Source organism: Calonectris borealis, chromosome 2 (genome assembly GCF_964195595.1).
Source record: "Calonectris borealis chromosome 2, bCalBor7.hap1.2, whole genome shotgun sequence".
In the NCBI taxonomy this organism is placed as follows: Eukaryota; Metazoa; Chordata; class Aves; order Procellariiformes; family Procellariidae; genus Calonectris; species Calonectris borealis.
The window spans coordinates 169824454-169849579 of record NC_134313.1 but is presented as its reverse complement, the minus strand read 5'-3'; the positions used below and the strand labels follow the sequence as shown (position 1 = coordinate 169849579).

Sequence of the window (25126 nt, the reverse complement as noted above, 5' to 3'; positions counted from 1 at the left end):
GTGACCAAAACCGAGGGTATGAACTTTCTATGATGTGGACTGACAGGTCTTCCACTGAGTGCAAAACAGGATTGCGTCTCAGGAATAAGTGGGGATATGCTGATATGCACCCACTTTACCATCTGTGTGTGGAATTAACCTAACAAAAGAGGGAAATAATTAAGAAGCTGGTCGCTTACCTCTCCATTGCAAAAACAGTATATGATGGCAACAAAAAATCCCTAGAAGGAAGAAGAAACAACATATTAATGTTAATCTTGTGATGTGTGACTATCGCTTTCCTGCTGGTGCTGCTCAGCGTCCCTGTGTTCCTCCGAAATCAATGACATTCATAATATGCTGCATATAATATGCGTAAGAAACCTTGCATTGTTCAGTAACGTGTGAGAGACAGATAAATACAGCCATTTCCCTGCAGACTATGGGCAAAGTAAGTAGACTATATAAGCCCTCTGGGTCATGGTTTAGCTAACAGGTCTATTTTCACCCCCAGATCTTTTGCAAAGTTTCTGAGATGGTGATGGGTGCTTGGGAGGGTGGTGGGATCTCCCTCACTGGAGGTGTTTATGTACATATTAGATAAATGACCAGTAACTGAACCTGCCTTTTGCCCAAACCTAGAACTGAGGAATCCATTCACAGGACCGAAAGACAGCTTGGGACAAGCAAATTGGAAGCTGATGTGAAAAAATAGTCTCTGTGGATCTCTACCAGCTTACGTCTAACCTGGATCTTAAGGGGTCTATTTTGTGAGGCAAGTTATCTTTCAGCAGGAACATTTTTTTGTTGGACACACCGAGCCTTTATACGTTGTGTTTTGCAAATACAAAACATACTTGATGCTAAAATACTGTCAAATCACCTTGTGAATGAAATCTGGTATATTGTAAAACAGCCCTGCCTCCAAAGACAACCTTGCACTCTCATTTCCTTCCTCTCCCCATTGAAATTCTCATCATTTGCCATAGTTTAACAGTTACAATACCTGGAAAGAGTTGAACAGCATTTCATAGTGCATTTGAACTTGCCAAAGAATCCCTGACACGTCTGTGTATGGCATAGCCATGAAAACAATATAGTGAACGCCAAACAGAGGCATAAGGACGAGGGTAGATTTCAGCAGCTTCCTGTAGCAATAAGGAAAGAGAAAGACACAGAGGAAATCAGTGGATGGAGTGAACCTCCCAGCCCAGCTCGTCCATCTCGTACCTTGGGCACAAGTCGTGTGTAATTTCGTTTTTGCTCACACGTCCCCTTGGCTAGGCTTGGATATCTTACATTTACACAGGTACTGTGTCCACCTGCAGTTTCAAACTGTTGCTTCTCTGATGGCATGTGACACAACCCAGTCCATCCTCCAGCATGTCTTGATGTGCTAGTCTAACCCTCTCCACATGCATGTCCCCATGTGATGCTGCTGTAGGTACCGGAGATGAAGACACTAAGACATCTTTTTCAGCCTCAGACCATCCCCAGCTTTGGGTCAGGATCATGAGAAGAGGGTGGAAGGGTGACCAGAAAGAAATGTGCACTGCTGCTTCCAGCCCCCAGCCTCTGACTAGCACTAAGTCCCCTTGTCCCTAAAGGATGGTTCTGCTTCAGATGACAATGACTGGACACGGTCCTATACAACCTACAGTAGCTGACACTGCTTGAGCAGGGGGGGTTGGACTAGATGACCTCCAGAGGTTCCTTCCAACCTCAACCATTTGGTGATTCTGTGATTCTGTCTGCTTATTGAGGCAAGACACGAAGGTCCACCCTGGGTTAGTGCCTCCTGAGCAATGAGCAGGGCTGGTGGAGAGGGAAGTGCATCTAGGAGCAGAATTACTCTAGATACCAAGGGGAAGAGGATGGTGTGTTATGGGGTAAGCAGGAGCTTACTCTTAGGAGGTGCTTCGGACTGCAGTGTCACATGGAAAGCCCCTTTTTAAAGAAGAAACTCCGTCTCAGCATAGGACCTATGTTGGAGACTGGGGGCAGGTACAATACAACCCCAAGTACTTGGCTGGGTTTGCTCCTGAGGGAACCAGCCTTGCTTGGAAGTGATGTTAATTGAAGGATTAAACCTTCTGCCAAGAGTTACAGCAAGTCACCAAGTTCAGGCAAGTATTGAGAAGGGCAGACATCACTACCAGAAAGACCTGGTACCTTCTCTGTCCAGCAGCTGGAAACCACTGAGGGAATTTTAACATATTAAAAGGAGAAGGCCCCATCCAAACCATAATTAATAGCAAGCTTCAGCCAGGGAGAAATAAACAAACAGATAAATCAGAGCCCTGACAGGGCAGCAAAGAAAAATGGAGAGGTGTTTTCCTGCCAAATCTCATTCTGCTTCAAATGAAACGTCCTGTGTTTGGAGAGTGAAATGGTAGCAATGAGCTCATGGTTTGCAGCCCAAATCATGCTGCTCTCCCCCCTCTGCATGTGTCATGCTGGTCAGTCCAGCTCAGGAGATTATAGGAAGCCTCAGGAGCTCTCAAGGTGTCTCAGCAATCTGCTTTTTCTGTCCAGTTTTGACCATGCTACAAATATACTAAATTGTCAGAAGAGAAGAGCTGGCAGAACAAAGGAAAACAAAACAAACAAGGAAACGTCAGATTTCCAGCAAAGAGTCAGGAATCTTTTTCCATTTCAGCAAAAGCATTGAAACACCCGCTGAAGGGCAGTTTTAACAAATAGACCAAGTTTTACAAAGCACAGGAGGGAAATAAATAGAAATAAATAAATTAGTACAAGTTTTAAGGGCTTCAACAGCATAAGCAATGCTTTTATTTTTGCGCTCTTGGTTCAAGGCCAGCACAGTCACTTCCAAACTGGCTGAAGAGACTGAATTCCTCTCTTTAACCTATGGGGCAGGTCCCCCAGGTTGGATTTGAAAGGTTTAGGAGATGTTTAAATTGCTGTTGATTCATTCTGCATTACCAGACTTGGAAGACAACATTCTTCTCACCTTATTTTAGGTGTCTACAGTGTAGACACCATGAACTAGTCACCCTGGGCTCCCTCTATAGTCAAACAAGGACTTTGACATCTCCCAAAAAGTGGAGAGGGTATGTGACTCACCTGTACTGTTGTCTTGAGTCACACCTCCCTGCATTCGTCTCTCGTAGCTTGGTTGCTAGGACTCTGATAATATTGATAAAAAGAATAAAATTTACCTGGAAGAGGTGGGGGAAAAAAAACGACAGAGAAAGGATGACTGTTAAAAAAGATCCAGACGATGACAGTGTTGTTTAGTCAATGCTTCCCCCAAGATGAGTCAAGGGGCTGTGGCAGTGACCTGATCATGCTGTGTATGAAACTCCTCCTGGGAGAGCTTGTCCCATAGAAAGGATGAGCTCCCCAGGAAAGATCCAATGTTTAGTGGGATCTGATCAGCTGTGTTTAACCTGAACGGTTGAGAGAGAGAAGGGAATGGCTTTCTCTGACAAAGAGTGGGTGTCTCACATGGAAACACCTACATCTGAGCTAGCCAGCCCAGCAGACACCTGGTAACTGGGTACGGTATCAATATATAAGGCAGTGCTTACCAGGCATTTTGAGGTATGGACTACAGACAACTCTCAGTATTTTTCACATCATCTTTTTTTAAAACTCCCTAAGTGATATGGGTCATTTTCATGGCCTCATAAACCTCTCAAAGTTAGTTCGAGGTCTAGGGAGCAGAGCAAAATTAGGTTGTATTTGCTCTTGCAGCCCAGCCAAGATTAAGATCCCCTCAGGCTAAGAGAAGCATTAGTAGGATGCCTTTCCATATTTCCATGTGCAAAAGGAAAGAAGAGCAAGCAAAACGCACCATGACGAAGACACAGGGTAGACCTAAGTAGAGAAGACAGATCAAGAATGCAGAAGGGCAATATAACTGTAAAACTGTTGTATGTCTAACTCTCTCTCTGGACAAGTGTTTAGGACGGACCAGATAAGGACAGCAAGGAAGTAATATCTACCTCCCATGCAGGGAGCCACACCTGTGAACCTATCTTGTGGCCAGGTGCTCAGCCGAGCTAATCTAGTCCTACAGGAAGATGCTCATTGTGACCCATGCAACAAAAGGTAACGGCAACATCTCATGGGTACACTGCCACTTAACAGAGATGAAAAATGGGGAGATGGCTGAGGGATTCTCAGCTTTTTGGAGCTCTTCAGAGACTGGTTTCGCTAGGGCTGGGATTATACCTGCTGTTGCCCCAGACAAACCCATTCTTGGGACTATGGCAAGGCCACAAGCAGAACCGTTGTGTAACTGTCTGCACTGGGCAGATCCATGTTGCTGGGCTAACGCTGATGCCTATGGGTTTCTCTGGAGGCTTGCAGCAGTCATTTGACTTCTTAGATGCCAGTAGAGCAGCATTTCAAGGAAACAAATTACCATGCCACACACAGGCTCATAGTTTTACGCCAGAAGGGACCATTGTGAACCTCTAGTTTGATCTCCTGCAAAACACAGTCCATAAGACCTCCTTGTATTCATTTTTGTTTGAGCTATAGCAGATCTGGATTTCAGTGTTTCCATGACGGAGATCCTACCACAACCATTGGTAAGTCGTTCCAATGGTTAATTATCCTCACTGTTAAAACAAGTAGTTCCCTGAGCCGCTGAACGAACATGGCCTGGTTTGCTATGGCTTTGTCTTCTGTGGTTGGATTCCTTCTCCTTTAACGAGGTGCAAGTTCATTTTGAACAGCTCTCCTTTGTGTTAAAAAGGGGGTAAAGTTGTACTACACCCTTTCTCTTGAAGGGGCATTAGTAGAATTTCTCTCCAGTATCTTATTTGACTGTTGTCATGAGGTTTGTGGGAATTTAACATCCATGCAACCCCATTCCCTTAGTTACATTTGGTTGGAATTTACTGACTGGCACAAAAGTTATAAGGGAGGGATGGATAGACCGACAGGCAGAGAAGCACACAGCCTGGGGGCATATAATTCATTTTCATTGGAAACCAATCTGAACGGAAAAAAAAAGGCAGGCTTTGTTTCTCATATGAGTTTTTCTAGCTTCAAAGGCTCAAAAGTGGGACCTTGTTCTGCATTTGTCGGCTAAATGGAAGATGTCCAACCTTATCACAGTCAGGAGGGAAACTCCTCTGACTTCCTGAAACATGTGCTAAGTTTTAAAAGAAATCCAGACAACTGAATAACATCAAAGCTAGCAGCGGAATGGAGGGATTTTAAGCCCCTCAGCCTCCAAATTCTCTGCAAGTACATCCAGAAAATGCATAACTTAGTCCAGCAACATATGACCAGCCAGTGTGGGAATTGAAAAGGCAGCCAAGTGAACAATATGAACCCACAGAAATTAAACAGAAACAACCCACAGAATATTTTTGCATGATAAATAGCTGCATTTGCAAATAGCCAGGGTACAAGCACAGCAGAGCCTCATGGAGAAACATTATTTTTACAAGGACGAGCCTCAATTGAGATCTTTCTCCTCTGCTAATTGGGCTTTAAATTAAATGCAATGGAGTTGCTGGCATTCATCTAGTTGAACTATCTGAACTTTCTTCTCCATCCTACTATTTCATTTCCAATGACCATGATGTGGGCTTGGTGATTCATTTCTTCCAAGGTGCAGAACTAATTGCTAGAGCCAGGTGGCAAATTCTGATGAAGAAAAAAGCCCCCCAAGTCCAAAGCAGCTCACCTAATTGCACATATAAGCGTATTCATCTCAGAAACTTTCCTGCTGTTTATGTGCAGATGGTCTGATTTTCTTCTCACCCACACTGATCATCTTCCAAGGCCTCCTGATTTGTGAGGCAGAAGGAAGTACATAGGGCTTGATGCAAAACCCTCTGAAGACTATAGAGAGATTCTTACTGACTCCACTCAGCTACTTGTGGATGAATGTAAAGGGGGACTAGGATGCGTGGGAGTGGACAACCTCTTTTGCATGCACTCATCTAACCATCAGAAGATGGAGTAATGGAGAACCATAGAGAAGGAGAGAGGGAGGAAAGAGGGTAATGCATGAAACCTGTGAAAGCAGGTTCTCTAGCTAAGTAGGACCCTGCTCAAGCAAACACATAACTACCCACAGAATTGCCCTTGCGCAGATAATCACATCTTATAATGAACTCTCCAGCTTGTGAGAGCTCAGTCCTGTGTCTGGATAATGTCGCTTATATCCTTTCTGTCCCCTCTGGCTCCTGGGTGGGGCTGAAGTAATCCTCCATCAGTGATGAACATCACGTCATAGGTGGTTTGGTTTAACTTTCATCCCCACCTTTGAGGTATCCCAAGCTTTTATCAGTTCAGAAAGACGAGTCTGAAACAATCTGATGACACCGAAGCACGCCTGGGAAAAAGGTTTGGTCCAGCTACGGAACCCAAATTCCGGTTCTTCCCACTGGAGATGCCTGGTGAGAATGTGTTATGACCCTGAGGGTTTCCAGTATCACATGGGTTGGAAATATTGGCTTGAATATTTGTTTTATTAATGATTTTAGGGTCTTACATCTGTGTCATTTTTCTCTCCTAAGCAAAACTTGAAGTTGCTCATAAACCCCTCTGCCGTATGCAGCTATCAAACTTACAGGCAGGTCAAATATAAGGTCCTTAAACTGGATGTATGGAGACTCCACACTATTAAGCCAGGAGCTGTGTTAACAGGGTGATTAGAGCAGGGCAGCCTGGCACAACTCTTCCCACTGAGCCTGCAGCGACCAAAGGCACTGCCTCCCACCCCTTGCAATCAGCTGGTACTCACCACGATAGCTGCCAGGATGGGCACCTGAATAATCCATTTTAAATTGCCAGCACTCAAGTCCCAACACCTGAGAAGAGATTGACATCCCATCAGGAAATCATTGGTTACAAAGAGCAACAGACTCAAGTGTCTTGTTGGCTAAATCCACCCTGGAAGGATGGGTTCCTCCAAAGCCTGGTGCGGTGGAAGAACCTAGCTCTAACCCTGCCTTCAGTCAGCATGGCTTCGAAATAGCCCTTCTCCTGCTGTTATACTATTTGAAACCGAAACCACTACTAAATGCATTTAAAGTTATGCTCTCCAGATGGTGGAACAGCTTTTTCCACAGTCATCAAGACTTGTCCCTTCTGGGCAGGAACCCACCCTTTTCCACTTCTTCTTCACCTTCTTACCAGAAAAAAACTATATTAAGAGTAATCCAGCTCTCATGAAACAAGAGAGGCTGAAATGGCCTAATAGTACCCCTTGGAATAAACCGTTTACATGGGGACAGGTTCTGTCTGAAGACACGGTGTTGGGGACGATACTGTGGTTCTACATTCAGTTCCTGTGTTTCCTTCAGCCCTGCTCTTGCAGTAAGACCCAGCCATGCCGCACAAAAGTCTTTATCTCCTTTTCTTCTTCAGCTCTTATCCAAGTGAGGACTGCAAGGGCAAATTGTTGGTGGCGTGGATGTTGGGCTAGGTGTTGGGCTACAGTCGTCCATCTGCCAAGAAGGGGCTGAACACTGTTTCCTCCCAGGCGTTTCCAGCAGCCATTGAATAAGGTCACTCAGTGTTAATTAGTCTGTTTGAATTCTCTCCAACCACGGAGAGAGGAGTGCCACAGGCTTTTCTTTATCTGAGCCAGACAGTCCCCACATGGCAGCTGCAGTTTTCATTCCACAGGCCAAATGCTGCCCAGGCAGTTATTCAAGGAAAGCGAGAGGCAGGGGCAGAGAAACCACCAGTGCTGACTGAAAGGCTCTACGAGGATGAGCCTGTGCCAATGCAGATGCGTCACACTCCAGTAGCTGTGCTACTCCGTCCTTCCAAGCCTGGGGCTGAAATCCCATTTGGAAAGCAGTCTCCTCCCAGGCAAAGCCATTTGAAATGTTGCCTGGGGACCCCCACACTTTTGCTGGCAGATTGTGGGCAGATGAAACCCATTGTGTGGTCAAGCCTGCGCATTATTGGGGGAAAATGTGATTGTTTTGGGGTTTGAAGATTGGATGCTGTGGATCCTTCATTCAGCATACTGTAACAATATTAGGCCGTGAGGGTGCATGTGTAGGACCAAAGAAGCAACTGATCCAATATCTTGTTTCTGACCCTAGCCAGAAGATGATATTTAATGTGGAACAGGCAAGCAGGTAGTGATATTTTTCTAGAATATTCTTCCAAAAATCTGCAGTTCAGGACAGCTTCCTGAGCCAGAACATTACTGAGTATTTAATACATCTGGAGGAATTTATCTTCCTTGAATCCATACAAATGCTTTTTAAACCTGAGGACATGCTGGCATCCACACCTCCTGCAGTGAGGAGTTACAGCTTCACCACCTCATCAGCTCCAAACCGCCTCCTTTGACTGTGCTGAACCTGCTATCTCCCAACTTTATTCCCATTCCTTCAGAATGTTGAAGATCCCTGTCCCGTCCCTGCCTAGCTCTGAGCAGTCCCCTTTAGCCCCAGGGATAACAGCTGCAGGTGTCCACATTTGTCAAATTCTGTAAAATGAAAGGAAAGCTGGGAAAGTTGCACCCACCTTACCCTTCCCTGCCCCCCCCCCCCCCCCAAAAAAAAAAAGTTTGCTGACTTCATAGTAGAAATCACTTCTGGCTTTGCCTGGTTCTTTTTTTCCTTTCGATTCACCCACAAAGGCACCATTGCCAAAAGCCCCACAAAAGCATCATACATAAAAGGGAGAAAAGAAAATCTGATGAGACTTACTCTGTGTCAGCTAGAGTGGCTCTCACGCTGGCCCACGCTGTAACAAATACAGCAGGGAGTCCTGCAAAAAAACACAGGTCCAACGGGGTGAGTAGGGGGACTGGAGGGCTCCGTTACCATAAGCCCAGGTGGAGTGGGCTAGAGGAAGGTAGAAGAAGCAGTTTTTAAATATTCAAGCACGATTTGGAATAGGAAAGCCTGATCTTGGTCTCACATCCCTTCTGTAGTCCAAATGGTAAACTAAACAGTGGCAGGGAGCATTTTCTGGAAGACAAATGTCATGGTCTGGACTTCTCCAGCCTACTAAACTCTCCTGGCTTCCAAAACGGTGCAGCTTGCTTTGCCAAGTTGCTGACCAGGAGTGGTCCAGGCTTAAGCTACCTCCTGGTTCGTGCTTGCGAGATGCTCAGGTCTGGGCCTGAGATGGGTCATGGACTCGGCAGGATAAATCATCAAGTTCCCGTGCCTGTCCTCTAGCACTACTTTAGAGAGACATAACCTGTAGTGCGTGAACCTGGGTGACCGATACCTGCTCTAGCCAATTGATTCAGTTTGAAGCAGAGAAGGATTTCCTGCAGTACAGCTTTCCCTGACATCAAGGAAAGGTGGGTCTGGAGTCAGGCTCAGACCGTATCTCCAAGCACGGGGCTGGATGGATTAGAAGCTCTTTAAGTGTGAGACGTGCTGCGTGAAGCAGATAAATGTTGGAATTTAGGGTAACGCTTGCAAAATACTCTAGCCAAAGGTTCACTCCCAAATGAACCATCCTGTTTTCAGCACAGTTACAGTGGGCATCATCTTTTCCCTGTGAAAACTAAAAGAATCACCAATATCCAAATGCAATCTTCTATTTATTTTTTTAGGGTCCAGTTCTGCTTTATTTGTACAACTGAGTCCCCTACTGGCTTCCCTTAAAAGGCAGAATCAAATCCACAGTAGCTTCCACAAATTCAAGAAGAATAGCCCCTTTCAGGTGAAAAAAAATTTTAAAAAATAAATAAAGGCGACATTTATCACCGATGACTGTAAATATGCTGTTCACAGTCTAAGCTTATTGGGGCTCGGCATGCATGAGCACACGCTTAACTTTCAGCATGCACTTAAGTCTCATTAGAGTGCTTAAAGGCTTTCCTGACCACGGACGCTTTCCTGAGCTGGGGTGTGGAGCAGGGACGCCTGTCTCATACACACATGGACAACGGGGCCGTTATCTTGGTTGGAACCTTTAAATGCCACGGTAATATAAGAAAGCATAAATAATTAAACACAGAGCCTCACTCAGGACCAGCGCAGCAGCGCTGCCTACAAAGATACATTTATAAGGAATGCACCCTGCTTTACAATCCCCTGCGATGGCTGGCATTGGAAAGAAAATACTTAACCTATTGCACTGGGAACCCGTGAGCGTGTTGAAGCTGAGGGCTTGGGGAGGTGATGATTTATTGTAACAAGCACCATCTATTTCCTCCTCGCTGTTAATCACCTATCTATGAAAAATACGTGCATGTTCCCAACTACTGGCTGAGCTGTCAAAGGCTTAAGTGCATATAACTTTGTTGATATCATTGGTGATATTCCAGTTTATATCAACTGAGAAACTGGCCATGTTGAGAGGCTGACGTGCCTGCTGCCTGCCTGCGTGACGGTGGATGTTCACCTGCTATTGTGAAGCTCTAAGTTTGAAAGACGGATTGTTTCAGAAGTGTAGATGCATTTGACACGTACTTGTTCTCCTCTAGCCTGTCCTGCACTTCAGAAGAGACACTGTTCCCTTTCATACTAATCCTGTGCTGTGTTCAAGGTTTCTAGCAACAGTAAAATATACAGAGGAAAATAATTATACCTAAGAAATCCCTGTGTGTGGATTTATTGTGCCCTGTGCACTGTTGCCTCACTCCGTTCAGGCAAGCTTAGGAAAAGGATCTTTGATATTTTCTGCAAAACACACAAAGCAAATTCCTGGCACCAGTTTTATTGCTACATTTGTCTTTCTGCATCTCTTACGTCGTTCTTTTTTTGCAATGTGAACAAGCGTAAGTGTTCTTAAATTTTCAAAAAGTGGTATGAATCCTCCCCCTCCCCTTCCTCTGCCCCATTTTTAGATTCTCTCTACGTCAATGTAACATGGAGTGTTTGGGCCATCAGGTAATTTCTAGAGTTCAATCCTTTCCTCCCACTCTGGTAAGCTAGTCTTTCAACTTGGAGAGTCAGAAGGCTTAGCTTTGCCTCCAGCATCTCTTTTACTTTCAGAGGGTGACTTTTTGGTGTCTCCTCTTGAAAGTCCTGGTCTGTGATCCCCCAAGACTGACAATCCCTCCTGCTGAGCACTCACAGTGCCCATTGATGGGAGAGCCACTAACCAGAAAACCAGGACTGATGTCCTCAAAGTTAGACCTCTAAAGATGTCCACAAAGAGCAAGATACCCAAGAGGATGCAGCTCTGTGAGCAGGAAAGTCACATGTGATTCGATGTGTCATAGAATCATAGAATGGTTTGGGTTGGAAGGGACCTTAAAGATCATCTAATTCCAACCGCCCTGCCTTGGGCAGGGACATCTTCAACTAGAAGATGTCTTCAACTGTTCCCTCCAGGGAAGGGGCATCCACAACTTCTCCGGGCAACCTGTTCCAGTGTCTCACCACCCTCACAGTAAAGAATTTCTTCCTAATATCTGATCTAAATCTGCCCTTTTTCAGTTTAAAACTGTTAATCCTCGTCCTATCACTACAGTCCCTGATGAAGAGTCCCTCCCCATCTTTCCTGTAGGTCCCCTTTAAGTACTGAAAGGCTGCAATAAGGTCTCCCCGGAGCCTTCTCTTCTCCAGGCTGAACAACTCCAACTGTCTCAGCCTGTCCTCATAGAGGAGGTGCTCCAGCCTCCGATAATCCTTGTGGTCCTCCTCTGAACCTGCTTGAACAGGTCCATGTCTTTCTGGCATCTGGCCAACCCACCAAGGAAAGGAAAGTGAGTCTCCAAAAAACCTGTGGTCTCCTGGATGGTTGTAAGCACAGACAGATGCAGGTGTGGATAGATGCATGCATGTCCTCCCCCTTGCACGTATGTACCCCACGTGCACGACCGGTGTGACGCAGGATGAACCCCACCGGGCTGTGATGCCGTGAGTGACTTCTACAGAATCCACATTGTATGCGCTGTGCATTTCCAGTCCATACACACAGTGTGTACAATGCAGGTGCTATAAAGTCAGGTATCTCCCCATCAGCTGGAAAAAGTGCAAACCTCAAGCTGGGTAAAGTCTGGTGGCCTCCCCAACCCCCTTGCTCTCCTCTGTTGCTTTTCTTGTGTACGTGTCTCCTAGCAGTTGGAAAAATGGCTTTCATGCATGTGTCAAAGCTGTGAGTAAGAGAGGCGGTTGCAAAGCGACTGCTAGGAGAAGAAAGCTTATGAATAAGGACCTTATGTAGGTCTGGAGAAATCCGGTCTCAGTTCCCTGCTATTTGAAAACCTCTCCGAGGAACAATGAGTGTGTTTTTTCAGTCGCTCTGTGTCACAGTTTCCTAATATTAAATAGGGCTAATAATAATACCCTCCTATGCCTCTTGTCCTGCTAGGTACAAATACTTTCAGGCAAGGATGATTTCTGCTTAGATAAACATGCAGGGCTCACCAACATGAATTTTTGGACCTGAGCACCTCTGACAGTAACACATCGATCTATTTGTCTTTTCCAGGTCTCCCTGCAATCCTCATTTGCACCGTAGCTGAAAGCCAGTGCAGTCCAGCCGGCGGGGGAGAATTAACATGGTGTGAAGGAAAAATGCCAGTGGAATCAGCTTGGGTTTTCTAGCTATTGGTCATGCTTCTTAGACTTCCTTCATAAAACAGCTGCAGGGAACTTGAAGTCTGCTGGGGAATTTATTGTTGCCCATAATATCATTATTTATTTATTTTCGTTGGGTGCTGGCAAGGAACAAGTTCCTTTCTGTCATCAGTGTCTCCCTTGCAAGAAGGGCACTGCGGACTTTCACGGAGCTGTGCTCGCTTGTGCCAGTGAGGATGTGGATTGAAAAGACTTGACAGAAATCTTTGGGTCTGACATCAAAGAGTAACTATATGTTCTGGTTTCTTCAGTAGTCTGGAAATAAGATGTTGTAGGGTGATTTTTGCTCCCCGTCCCCACCTTGGAAATTTCCAGGCAGGATAAATGCACCGCTGTTTATTGTTACACAAGCAAGAAAAAAAATCCCAGCTTTTGGGGCAAACTTGTCTTTTCTGTACCTATGTGGAACGTCGTAATTATTTATCGTTGATTCCCTGTCATTCATTGCTGTGGTATGGGCAGGATCCAGTGCCCACTGCAGGGAACTGGAGTTTTTCCACTGACTCCAGTGGGTCTTGGATTGGGTTGCCCTTTTCAGTGCCCAAAAGCTATCAAAGCAATACGTCTGTGCGGGTGTGTGTGTGTACATTATCATGCTAATCAAAACAAAGCAAAAACAAATGCAACTGGAGGGATCCTATGTTCTCATTCCAGAGGAATTTAAATTGAGCAGCCTCAAACTTTTGGAAGCACACAGATGATTGGTGTTGTGACAGGTGTGACTTCAGCTTTGTGGTTGCTCTGATAAAATGATTATACTCTGGCAGTGGTTGGAAGAATTAATGAGAGGAACCCATGCCTGTTAGACTGTTTTCCTTTGGCTGCATTACGAGCAGCATCAAGTTGGTTTTTCTTGTTATACATATGGCATTATTTTTCAACTGCTTACTTCTCTTCCAGAATTTGCTCTGGGGAATTGCTTCTTTAAGTCTGCTCTGTACAGTTTAGTGCCATTTTCTGAGAAGCAAATTTTACATAGCTTGAAGGTTTGGAAGAGGGTGGGGGTTTCAGTTTGGTTGTTTGTTTTTTGTTTTTTGTTCATTTGTTTTAAAAAAGAGGCGACATCTGAAGTCCTCTCTGTCTCACAACAGCTGAGGTAAGAAATACCCTGTCCCCAAAATATCTCTCTTTATTTATTTATTTTCCCCAAAAACCTACCAGCTGGCTGGGACTGGACTTTGCCTGAGAGATGGATGCCCACTTTGGGACTCGTATTTACACCTCCCGTCTTTATCATATGGCAGCACCAGCAGTTTCTGACCTATGCACCAGCTGAACCTGAGGTTAGCAGGGAGCTTGTGGTCCCCTTCTCCCCCATATCACACTTGGGAAAGAGGAAGGCTGGAGAGAGTCCTGCGGGCTGAATTGCCCTGGGTTACTGAATCCCTGGCTTGCTCTCCCAAGGCAAAAACCTGCAATCCTCCATAAACTCGGTTCTGCACTATCTGGCTTGCTCAGAGTTCCACGGTTAGAGACAGCGGTTTTCTTCCAAAAGAAATCATCTGCTGGAATGGGGATGGTGTGGTGCACACATTAACCTTGTCCTAAAACGCAGTCAGGGTGTGGCCAGGTGCATTTTGGACCTGGAAACTGGTAACTGTAGACACCTCTGAACAGGTTTTTCCTGCTGTAAGCTCCCTTGTAGACCTACACCCCATTAGTCTTAGTTATGTCCTCGAGGATCATCTAATACGTTTCCTGTTCTCCCTTACAGTCCACACACTTCAGACAACTGTGGGCAGTTGTTTTATTATCCTCAGCCTACCAGCACCTCATAACTCCTTGCAAGCCAAAGCTAATGCCAGAAGTGAACAGAAAGCACGTTCTCATCCAAAATGTGGGTGCCCACCAACACCTTCCATTAATGAGCGCCCTCCCTGCACCCACATCCTGCTCCTTTCTCCTTACTCCAGGAAAAATGCCCAAGTTAAAAGAAAAGGGGAAAAAAAGAGGCTTCCCCACAAATTGCAGGTTTCTGGTGCTCCAACACTCATGAAACCTCGGGAGCTTTTTAAAGCAACTGAGATCTGAGGTAGGAAATCAGAGCTTAGGTCTGCCATTGGGAGCAGATGCTCACAGCCCCACGCAACTTTCCGCCCCTCCAGCCCAACGCCTCTTTCTCAGCAGGAGGCACTTGGCAGAGATGGGGATAACTCAGAGGGTGCACTAAAATCAGCTGTCACATGCACACATCTGCTGCCCTAGAAGGATGGCAAGATGTGCTGTCTCTCCAAGCCTGGGTTGATCCTTCCAGAGATCCTGGAAGTGCCACAGTATAAATACCACAACTGAGAAATGATAAAGGCTTCACAAGAGAGCTCACCTGTCCTGGCAAGAGTCACTGTGTCTCTGATGCTCACCCTGCCTCTGTCCCCTTTCCTATATTTATGTATATGCACTATCTGCTTCAAAAACTACCTCCAACAGGTCTTACAGGTCAGCTGTAAGGAGCCACCATGACTTACCCCAGCCAAATAATGTGAATCCCCAAAGATACTTCTTCTCTGAGAAAAATGCCATGAAGATGAGGCTGTGGAGATAGAGCCCTTCCACCAGAATCCAGTAGTAATTGGTTGCCAGGAAGTAGAGGAAGAAGGTAACCGCTACTTTACAGCCCACCTGCAATGACCACAGAAAGACAGGGTTATGTGAGGAACATGGTGTGAAATTCTTGTTCTACATAAAGCCATAATTTACCAAGATGGGCTGGAAAAGAAGATGGAGAAAGGAAAAAAAATCAGAAAATTCTGTTGCAGGGCTTTTACAAGGAGGAAAAATCAGTGCAAGAACAGAAGAGATGAACAATTGAGAAGAAAACTTCCCCTCAGCCTGACATCGCGTCTCCAATAGCAGGTGAGTTGGGAGGTGTAGGACAGGGCACATGTGGAGGGATGCTGACCTGATCCTACTCTCCCCCAACCCCACTGATGAGGGGTTCACATGCTTTCTAGGACAGCTTTGTATCATCTTTTCCCTGTGATTCTTGTCCAGGTTAGAGGACAAAGGGCTGTGGCTAAGTCACCTCGGTCTGGGTGACCTGGTGCAAGTCACATCACTTGGAAGTATGACTCCCTTCTCAGCTCGTGGAGAGATACGGGCACCATGCTGAGGGTGAGTCACCCCATCCTGTCATGGATGTCCAAGACAGGGTCCTCCAGGGCTGCCTGTCTTTCCTCAATGAGTGTGAAGACACCCTAGGTGGCTGCTGTAGGCTTTGGTGACTGGTCCTCCAAGAGCAAGCTGAAGATGGAGAATTTCACCCACAATGTCAAGGCGTTTTCTGAACAGACCTGAGCTGCAAGGTGGGAGACCTGGTAGAGACTTCCAAGACACGCTGCTTTTAAATGGGCACACTCCACACTGACCTGCAATCCTTTGCTTTCTTGAGAGGAAAACCCTGACTGCGACTCAACGCTCCCCTGCTTCTGGCAGAGTGGGGCAAAACCATCCTTGTTCCAAATTTTCTCAGCCCTCGTAGAGAAAGGCTGCAAAGTAAGGATGCTGCAGGGGGTCAATTGGTACAAAGGGACACTTAATGCCATCTCTTGTCAATGAGGAAATGCTAGGACTCTGGATAGTCCAATTTCAAAGGAAACTTCTGACTACCAAACACATCGCACAGCAGCAGCACATCTTCATGCTGCCTCTTACTTGGAGAGGAATACAAGTGACTTGCAGAAAATGTCAATAAGTACCTTGTAAATAAAAAGAGAATTTTATATTCTGGCCCAGCTCTTACGCTAATCCTTTGCCAATCAAAATGAATATGCACATATTATATACCTATATATGTATATATATAAAATATGGACACATTTACACCCGTTTTCATTTACAGATGAAGTGAGTTAAAAGAGAAGGAAGATCAATTAAAAAATCCCCATCCAGGCTTAATAATTATTTTTTAGGTTTACAAAAAATCACCATCTACCCCCACACAGGGAGCATCAGGCAATAATTGCAAAGCTCCCACTTCACTTGGAAACAAAAGAAATACATTAATTGTCGCCTTCATCACTTGTTCGCCTTTCAATTCAGCAAAATGGGAAATGCCATTAAATTGCTAATATTCAAAGAATGCAATATATTATCCCAATTATTCCTTATAATGAGTCCAGCCCAAGGAGAAACAGAAAACAATGTCATAAAACATTTTGTGTTCTTTCCAAAAAGGGATTGTTTTGAAGTGTGCTGAGTGCTCCAGCCAGAGACTCACCAAATTAATGAAATGGATCTCTGAAATGGGAAGGAAACACAAGAACATATTTCCATTTGGGGGGACTTGGATGGGACATTTCATATATGCTGATTTTATGCAAGGGTGTTGGTGGCCAGGTCCCTGGTAGTAGCACAAGCTGTGAAAGATTTGAGAAGCCAAATGAATACAGAGGCAGAAAGTTTGTGGCCACATTGCGAGAGCCACTCCACTGGGATGTTTGAGGTAGTGCAGATTTTTTGTATGCATTGAAGGAAACCCTTGTTCTTAGATACTAAAATCTACCTCGTCTGTCTCTGCAGCATCCAAAAATTAATGGATGATGAGCTATCATACCTAGGATCCACCATGGGAAATCTGTGATGAGACTAATGACAAGCAGAGCAGAGTGGGGACAACTCTGAAACCTGAGGATGGGCTTCATCTCCCCCAAGCACATGGACAATGCAGATGTCTCCATCTGAGCTTTCTATACAGTGAAAAGAAACATGTACTTCTGGAGACAAGTTCATCTGACCTCACTTCAATTTTTATTTTAGGATCTGGTGTATCATAGCCTTGTCTCGACTGGCTGTGCAGACCATACTGACTCAGCTGACCATAGATGGAACCCAAGGTGACTAGATTGAATGAAGTTGTGTCCCTTGTAGACATCTGCTTTTTGCAGATGAACCCTACCCTTTCTTATGATAGCTCATAATCCCTCCATGGTCCCTTTTAAATGTCTTTTTTTCAGAGATGGGAGCGATAAATCACAACAGAAGCAACTGGCTATGGTTTGCTGCAAAATTACAGTGAGGTGAGATATCTACTGCTGACCTTCTTCCCCCCTGCTCTGGCTCTGGAGTCAGGGCTGAGAGCCTCCCAAGACAGGTTGAACCATGGCTTTGCTACATCTGGGCTGTCAGTCTGATGGCACAGATGTTACAGCACAGTGATGCGTCCATGGGTCATACAGAGAGGAGCTCCTGGTGGAAAATCAGCCAATTCCACATTGTGGTGGGAAAAGTACACACTGTGAAATGCCAGCACTGATGTGCCTTGTGCTGGGATAGCCAGGGGAGTTTCCAGAACCATACACTTTAGGAGGCATCAAGGGAGCTGTTTAAAATAGTAGTTGTAGATGGGAACCAAAACCTCAACCCTGGCTTTATCTTTGAACACCACGGGGAAGAGTTCTTCCGTAGCTCTGGGGCTGGGCAGTGCCTCTGGGCTGGTGGGTTGAGAGGGAGTGGGAAGGGATGGGAAGAGGCTGTGGAGGGTGAAGACAGCAGGGGAGCTGGTGTCCTTCAGTAGGGTGGGAAGTCCACCTGAAAGGGGTTAAACAGAGAGGACAGAGACATGAAGCCCGGAGGGGCTCTGGCGATACTCACAAACTGTGATTTATCCGCTGGAGGTGCTTCCGTAATGGATTTCAAGTCTTCCTCTGAGATCCGTTCCATCTCCTCCAAAGCTGACCCGGAGTACAAGACTGCGTCCTTCACGAAGATGCTCACGGCTCTCAGCATGAAGGAGACAAATAGGTGCATGTGGATGTAGTTTCTAGTGCAGTGCAAACGCCTGTAGGAGGAGACAGAGAAGGATTGGAGTAGTTTACCCCATCTTTTGGACAGACTCAGGGTCACCTCTGCTTCTGGAGACCCCCAGATCCCCTCATCAGCATTGTGACACCACGGGGAAGCAGTGCTAGAGCCTCGCGCTCACGGTTCACCCATGGGGTTGATAAATGAATGAATACCTACTCCAGGGGTCTGGTTGCAGCACGCTGCTGCTGACTTTGCATTAGGACAATGCTATGCTGGTACTCATTAAGCTCCTTTATTTCTGACTGGGAAATCTTGGAAAGAAATAGGGATGCATTTTTTCCTGGGTAGTGAGCATGCATGCAGTGGGCAGTGTGGGCAGCGAGTCTACGTCCCACACTGGGGACGTAGTGCATGGTGTGCGTGCAGTGCACATGCAGCTGGAGGAGGGTATGCAATAACGCAGTCTTGCATATCTGATGTGTGCAAATCTGGAGCGCAGTATGCGTGCAGTGTGTGTGCAGAGTGCACGCAGCGTGCATGCAGCGTGTGTGCAGTGTGCATGCAGTGCGTGTGCAGTGTGCATGCAGCGTGTGTGCAGTGTGCATGCAGTGTGTGTGCAGTGTGCATGCAGTGTGTGTGCAGTACACGTGTGATGAGTTTGCACACGCAGGACACCGTGTGTGCAGTGCACATGCATCTGGAGGCAGTCGGAGGTGCATTCAGTATGAAGCATGTGTGGAGTGTGCGCACACCTGAAATACCGGCTGAATGCAGTTGGTGCATGCCATAAGCATGCATCCAGTGTGCAGTGAACACACAGGGAACGTACATCTGATGTGCGGTGCGTGTGCAGCGAGAGGCATGTGCATTCCTGTGTGCAGTGTGTGCATGACGAGCACGTCCCTGGTGTTCAGTGCACATGCAATGAGTGTGCATCAGACGTGCAGTCATTTTCCAGGATGTACAGACAGAAGGCAGGATGCATGCACAGTGCTCACTGATACTGAAGTGTGTATCCTGTGTGTGTCCCTTTCACTCTTAAGTCCACCCCTCCAACAAATTCTACCCCTCTCAGAGTCAAACCCTGCATTTAAAGACTTCACATTTATCTGCATTTTACACAGAGGAAAGGGACTACCAAGGCTACAGAACTTGTGGCCACTAAAAACCTTGCAGAGGTTCTTGTAAACTGCTAATCTTTGTGCCCACTACAAATTTAGCAGTAACTATAGTAGTAACTATAGTGTGCTGGGCTGTTTTCTCTGGTTGCCATTAGAGACACTACCCATTGCTTGGTCATGTCAAGCAGTTTCTGGGGCTCCACCCCAGCAATGGCAGCAATGACCCCACAAATGCTGATTGTAAAGCGCTTTAAGATCCTTTTGGGGGAAAAGCTGGATGGCGAGATGTGAATGGGTTAGACCCATATCTATGAAGCATGTTTTAGAAGCAGTGATCCTGCCTTTGGGGGGAAGAAGGAACTAACTGAGCTGCTGGGGTCCCTGGCTAGCCATGCATGAATCTATTAATGGGTTTATACTCGCTTAAATCCCCAGATCCAATAACGGAAATAAAAAATAATAGCCGTGGGTGTTTTTTCCTCCTTTGGGGGAGATTGTGACAGTAATAACAGTTGTTTCCTGTGCTATTATTATACAAATTGCACCAAATGGAACTGCTGAGGTATAAATGAAGACGGGCTTTGCTCCCTGCATTTGAAATGTAGTCAGTGAATCTCTGGATTATGTGTTATCTGGAATAAAATCCTGCTTCGTCCCTGTTGTTGCTTTGATCCCTGGGACAAAGATGCTCTAGCATAGTCATCTGTGTAGTCTGGGCTGTAAGTGAGGTGCTCTGACTACGTGATGGAAGAGAGAGCATGTCTCCTGAAACTAGGAGTACACTTGCATATGTGGACATTAAATATTTTAACAACCTTGCCAATGTCCATGGAGAAATGAAACAGGGGGGTAAGCCTTGAGAGGACAGGAGGGTGGTGGCAGGGATGGGTTCTGGGTCTACATCATGTGAAGTGCCTCCAGGAGGGGTCTGCAGTCCCCTTTGGCTTATGTGTGTCACAGATTCGGGCGCTGGGATGCTCTGCTATCCAAGCAAATCCCCCTGACCTCCTTTTGCTCACTGCAGAGTGGTCTGACCACTTTTAGAGCCAAAGGCCACACATTTTATCCCCAGTGGTATGTGTCCGGGGCTTAGCTCGAGCTTGCACGGTGGGAGCTGGTGAGTTCATCTGCAGACACCACGTGGCTGTTTGCTGCGTGGAGAATTTCCCTCCACAGCTGTTGTCTGGGTCCTGCTGTCTGCTAGGAGAAGTCACTGCCAGCCACCAAAGGTAGGCAAATCTGGGGCTCAGGGGATCGGGACTCGGCACCCAGCTCCACCTGCAGCTCACCAGGTATGGCTTCCCAAAGGACAAACTTCTATCTATGAGTGAGACCTTTCATCCCTCCCCTAGTCTCTACAGCAGCAAGGAGATGCAACAGCCAGGTCTGAGGGCTGGGTGGCGTGGGTTCAAAATGCTATTTAGGGGTCTACATCCCTTGGCAGGGGTGGTGGAAAGGGAGGGCAGAAAATCAGGGTTAGGAGGGTGAGTGATCATTTTTGGCTCCCTAGGTACAGCAGCAGCATGAGGAGATTGGAGGAGTCTGTCCAGTATTTTTACATGGCTGAGGTCCCCTTCAACAGGTCTGACCTTCAGCAATATTTGGGTTTAGAGTGGAATTTCCCTTATGAAACCGTACCTATCTAAAAAGTAGCCATCTAAATATAAGCCAGTCATCTGCAGGGGTGGTGGGGACAGAAAACCTTAGATAGTCTTCCAAGTGAGACAAACCTCTTCCTGGAGATGCCTCTCTTCCCATTTGCTGCAAAGAGGGTCTAGAAAACTCCATTGCAGGCAAGCGGAAGAAGTTCAATCACCCCACCCACCATCCCCCAAGAAGTTTGACCTAAGTGACACTAACACAGCCCAAAGCACAGATGCAACCTCTTGTGGCTTGCTGAAGAAGCACGTGCCACCCCAGTTTTATCCTTTAGGAAAGCCTGAGGCTTTTCCAGTCTAGTGACAACTTGCTTAGGTAGAAACAGAGCCGCCTACCTGAAGTATCCCAGGATAAGGACAGCAACTGTGAGGGATCCCAGAGAGATGGAGTATCCAACAGTATAAATCAAATAGAGGCGATCAAAGACCTCCTGCAGTACAAATGATGGAAAAAATAGCGTCACATTAGAACGCGTCCTACTGCATCGTAACACAACCGTGGTAGCAGCACAGAGATTCAGGCTATCGTACCTGCTGGGGGTGTACAGCTCTGATCTGGGAAATCTTTAGCAATCACACTTGATGTCATCTTTTTGACGTAAGAGCAGCTTGGAAAGTGGTATTCATCTTTCCTAATGACCAGGGGGGAGCTGGGATTTTTGCCAGGGACTAGTGGAGTTGGGTTAATCCCATGCCTGGGAGTTTTGTAGCGTTTTCATCCCAAAAGAACCCAAAGCGCTTTACAAACTCTCAGCCAAATCCAGAGATCACTTGGCAATTTTTGCTTGAACAAAATGCCCACCGACCTGGGATTTTTGCTGGAACTGTAAAATTTAGCCATAAGGCTATGCCATACCATTGCTGAATGACTGATGTCTAGGCTGGTGGAGTGTCAACCCAGCACAGAAAACATGGGGAGGATATGCTTTGGCTGTGGGATATGAGAAGAAATCACCTACATTTATTTTTCTTTTTTGAAATCAAAAGCAGCCTATGACTGTCGTTATCCAATCCAGACACAACTTTAGCTTGCCAAAGTCCCATTGGAAAAGGCCCTGACACAGGAGAGCTCATAGTAATTAATCCTGTAGTAGGTTTTAGTTCTCTTGGCCCTCTATATTTTAGAGTTGGGCTTAGAAACCCTGAGCTTTCCGTTAAATATTGAGATGTTTTTCTTCATCCTGTGCGGGGGCATGCACAACTCAGGAATTACCGAACATCTGCCCGAAAAGGGTTAAAACGCCTGCTACCATCCCAGCTTGTACCACCTTTCATCATCTGAAATTAGAAATAAACCCCAAAGAAACCAACCAATTCAGCATCTTTCTCCTCGTTCCCTCCTCCCCTGCCTCCCGCCTTTCCCTCACCCCACCCGCTGGGTTGCAATAACATTAGTAACGCTGGGCTCTGAATGACAGCTCTGATTTTGATTTGAGGCTAGAAATGCTGTCCTGGAATGTGAAACCTCAGCCCTATTACATCAGAATCCCCAGATATGTGAATGTTTCTTTGCGGTTTCCATTGGTAGAGTGGTGCGCTTGCCAATATTAATCTAGTGTGTGTGTATGTGTGTATTTATATATATCTCTCTATATATCTGTGGAGGCAACAGGCACTAAAAAGCCAATGTGAGCAGATTTGAGAGCTTTAGGGAAAAAAAAAAAAGCTCCTTCCCTTCAAAGCCTGGTGCACCTTTCCCGCTGCCAATCTGGAATCCTCTTTGAACAGGAAAACATTTACCTCCATGGTGAAAATTAAAAAAAAAATAAAAATCCTACTCCAAGTTTAGGATTCTTGGTAATTCGGCAGTTGTGAGGCGTTACTATGCCCAGCTGAACAAAAGCATCCAGAGCCCCATTCAGAAATTTAACAGGAAAGATCCACGTTCCTATCGGACAACGCCACCGTTGTAGCAGCAATGGCCTTGGGAAGGGCCTGCTGATTGGCTGGCAGGACATTTTCGGAGGCTGTGGTTAATTCCTCTGATTAACCACAGGGCCTCTTTTTGAAAGGATGTTGAGTCAGAACTGCCAAGACATACACATGCATGCATGCGTGCATGCTGGTGTGCCTTCTTGCAGACATAGGTGCCACAAATCTTACTCGCTGTTGTGATGGGGAGCCTTCAGGGAAGGTGATTTTTTGGATGGGGTGCTTAGGTCCTTGGGGAAAGCCTCAGGAGCAAAAGGTTGAGGTTCTCCAAAAGGCTGCTCAGGGCAGCCCTTGGGAGGGCAGCTCATACTTGCTAGTTCCCAGGGGTTTTTGTCCTCAGGAATGGTGAGACCTGGATTTACCCAGGAGGAAAAAAAAAAGCTCTAAAGGCAATTCCAGGTCTCACTCATCTCCTAGCACAGAGGAGGTCCCAGCTCGGTGGAAACCGCAGTGCTGAATCAGGAAAGGTCCTCCAGGTAACAAAATATTGAGTCATCTGCCAGATGAAACAGCCACCTCCATGGCCTGAGAGCCCTCTTTTTGGAGCTGAGACGGATGGGAGTTTAAATAATTCACAGAAGACCAGAAAGGTCATGCATGGCCAAGCCATGGACACAACCTGGACCTCCATAGTCTCAAGATAGTGCTCTACCTATTAGACCATCCTGCTACAGCAGGAGCTCTACCTGACGTCTCTTACAAATCCACCTTGATGACAGACTGACCGTCACTGGTCATCCACTGACCTGTTGGAAGAGGCAACCCACCCTTCAAAAATCTAGCCTTGCCACACCATGAGACTCTGGTTTAAAAGGTGTGGTACTTTAACCAGTGTCATTTAATTTGACTCCTGCAGTAATCCTTCACTGTTTCAACTCTTGACACGTGCCCTGAAAAAAAGAAAAGCTGAAAAAAAGCTAAAGGAAAAACAGAAGGACAAAACCTCAGTATCTATGAGGGGCTAGGATTATCACCAAAATATTGTAAAACTCACAATAAAGTACCAAGATTAGGGAAAATGAGTTTCAAAACTGGTGGCCTTGAATGTTGCCCTCTGCCCACTCCATCCCATGCTCTGCTGGGACGAGATAATGATGGGGGAAGTGTGGGATGGAGCTGATCCCCCCTTTCTTCCCGTCTCTTACAGCTTTCCTGTGACGCTTGCATCTGCCATCTCCCTAAGGAGTACCCAACTTGTCCCCTTCCCCTGCCAACAGGACCTGCAGAAGAATGCTCTGGATGCCTTCCCTTCACATGGCTGAGCCAGTCATGGTTGCTCCTGGAGGGTGCTGGGCAGGATGAGGCTGGTTTGGGGGTTGGTGAAATGACTTCCCATCAAGTAATGCACCATGCATCCTCTGTAGGTCATGCTCTGTGGTGCTCTCAGGCAATGCGCAGCCTCGGGGCACTTCCTTTCCCCCATCCCCTCTGGCCACACATTGCAAAGCTCCACCAAACCACAACCATCTATCTTGTATAGCCAGGTGAAATGATCTGTCCGCAGTGAGCTAGCTCACCTGATCCTGCCTTCCTGACCTCACTCCAACCATAACTCAGAGACGGACAATAGACTGAACCGCAAAAAATGTAAGTACTATTTCAGACGTATTGTTACGCTGAATGCGTAACAAGATCTCCCTTTCCCCCTCCCTCTTGGTTTGGTTGGAGACTTCCTCTCTGCTCCCCTTTGCATCTCAGCTTTCCACCAGCTTGACCTCAGGGTAGAAACTTCGCAGCAGCCTGGTGGCTTTGGGAGAACAGGAAACCAAAACAGAGCTGGAGATGGCTTCTGCATGAACTCAGAGAGTCCATGGAAAAAAACAAAATAAACAAAACCTAGCCACCACGGGCATCCATGGGCTGGATGTGCCCCCCTCCCACAAGGGTCCCTGCATTCCCCACTCCCTGCGGTTTGGACGTCTTCCAGGTGTGTGACCCTCAGAGCAGCTGGCTGTTACATTTTCATACTGTGCTCAGGGCTTAACCCAACTCCTAATTTGTCCACTTCCACCAATGGGGAGATAATTTGCATTGATCTGAATCCAGAGGAAAACTGCTTTCCTCTGCAGGACAGCTCAGAGCTACATCAGAGCACCAGGCGTGGGGTTTCGAGGCCCCATCCATTGCGAAACCTCGGCTGTGCTTTCACTCTTGCATTGCAGCCAGCTGTAGGACAGTCTGTGTG

At 46.4% G+C, this 25126-nt stretch overlaps 1 protein-coding gene across 1 annotated transcript in view; it reads right to left on the bottom strand.

The window, feature by feature from the left end:
• PTH1R (parathyroid hormone 1 receptor) overlaps positions 1-25126 on the bottom strand; it is a 132087-nt gene that overhangs the window by 11474 nt on the left and 95487 nt on the right. Inside the window, exons 5-12 of the mRNA XM_075144379.1 lie at positions 21346-21440; positions 18078-18264; positions 14954-15107; positions 8646-8706; positions 6716-6782; positions 3067-3161; positions 986-1127; positions 180-221 (exon numbers count right to left, since the gene is read on the bottom strand). Coding sequence (XP_075000480.1) covers positions 180-221; positions 986-1127; positions 3067-3161; positions 6716-6782; positions 8646-8706; positions 14954-15107; positions 18078-18264; positions 21346-21440 — 843 coding nt within the window. The remainder of the gene's footprint in view (positions 1-179; positions 222-985; positions 1128-3066; positions 3162-6715; positions 6783-8645; positions 8707-14953; positions 15108-18077; positions 18265-21345; positions 21441-25126) is intronic.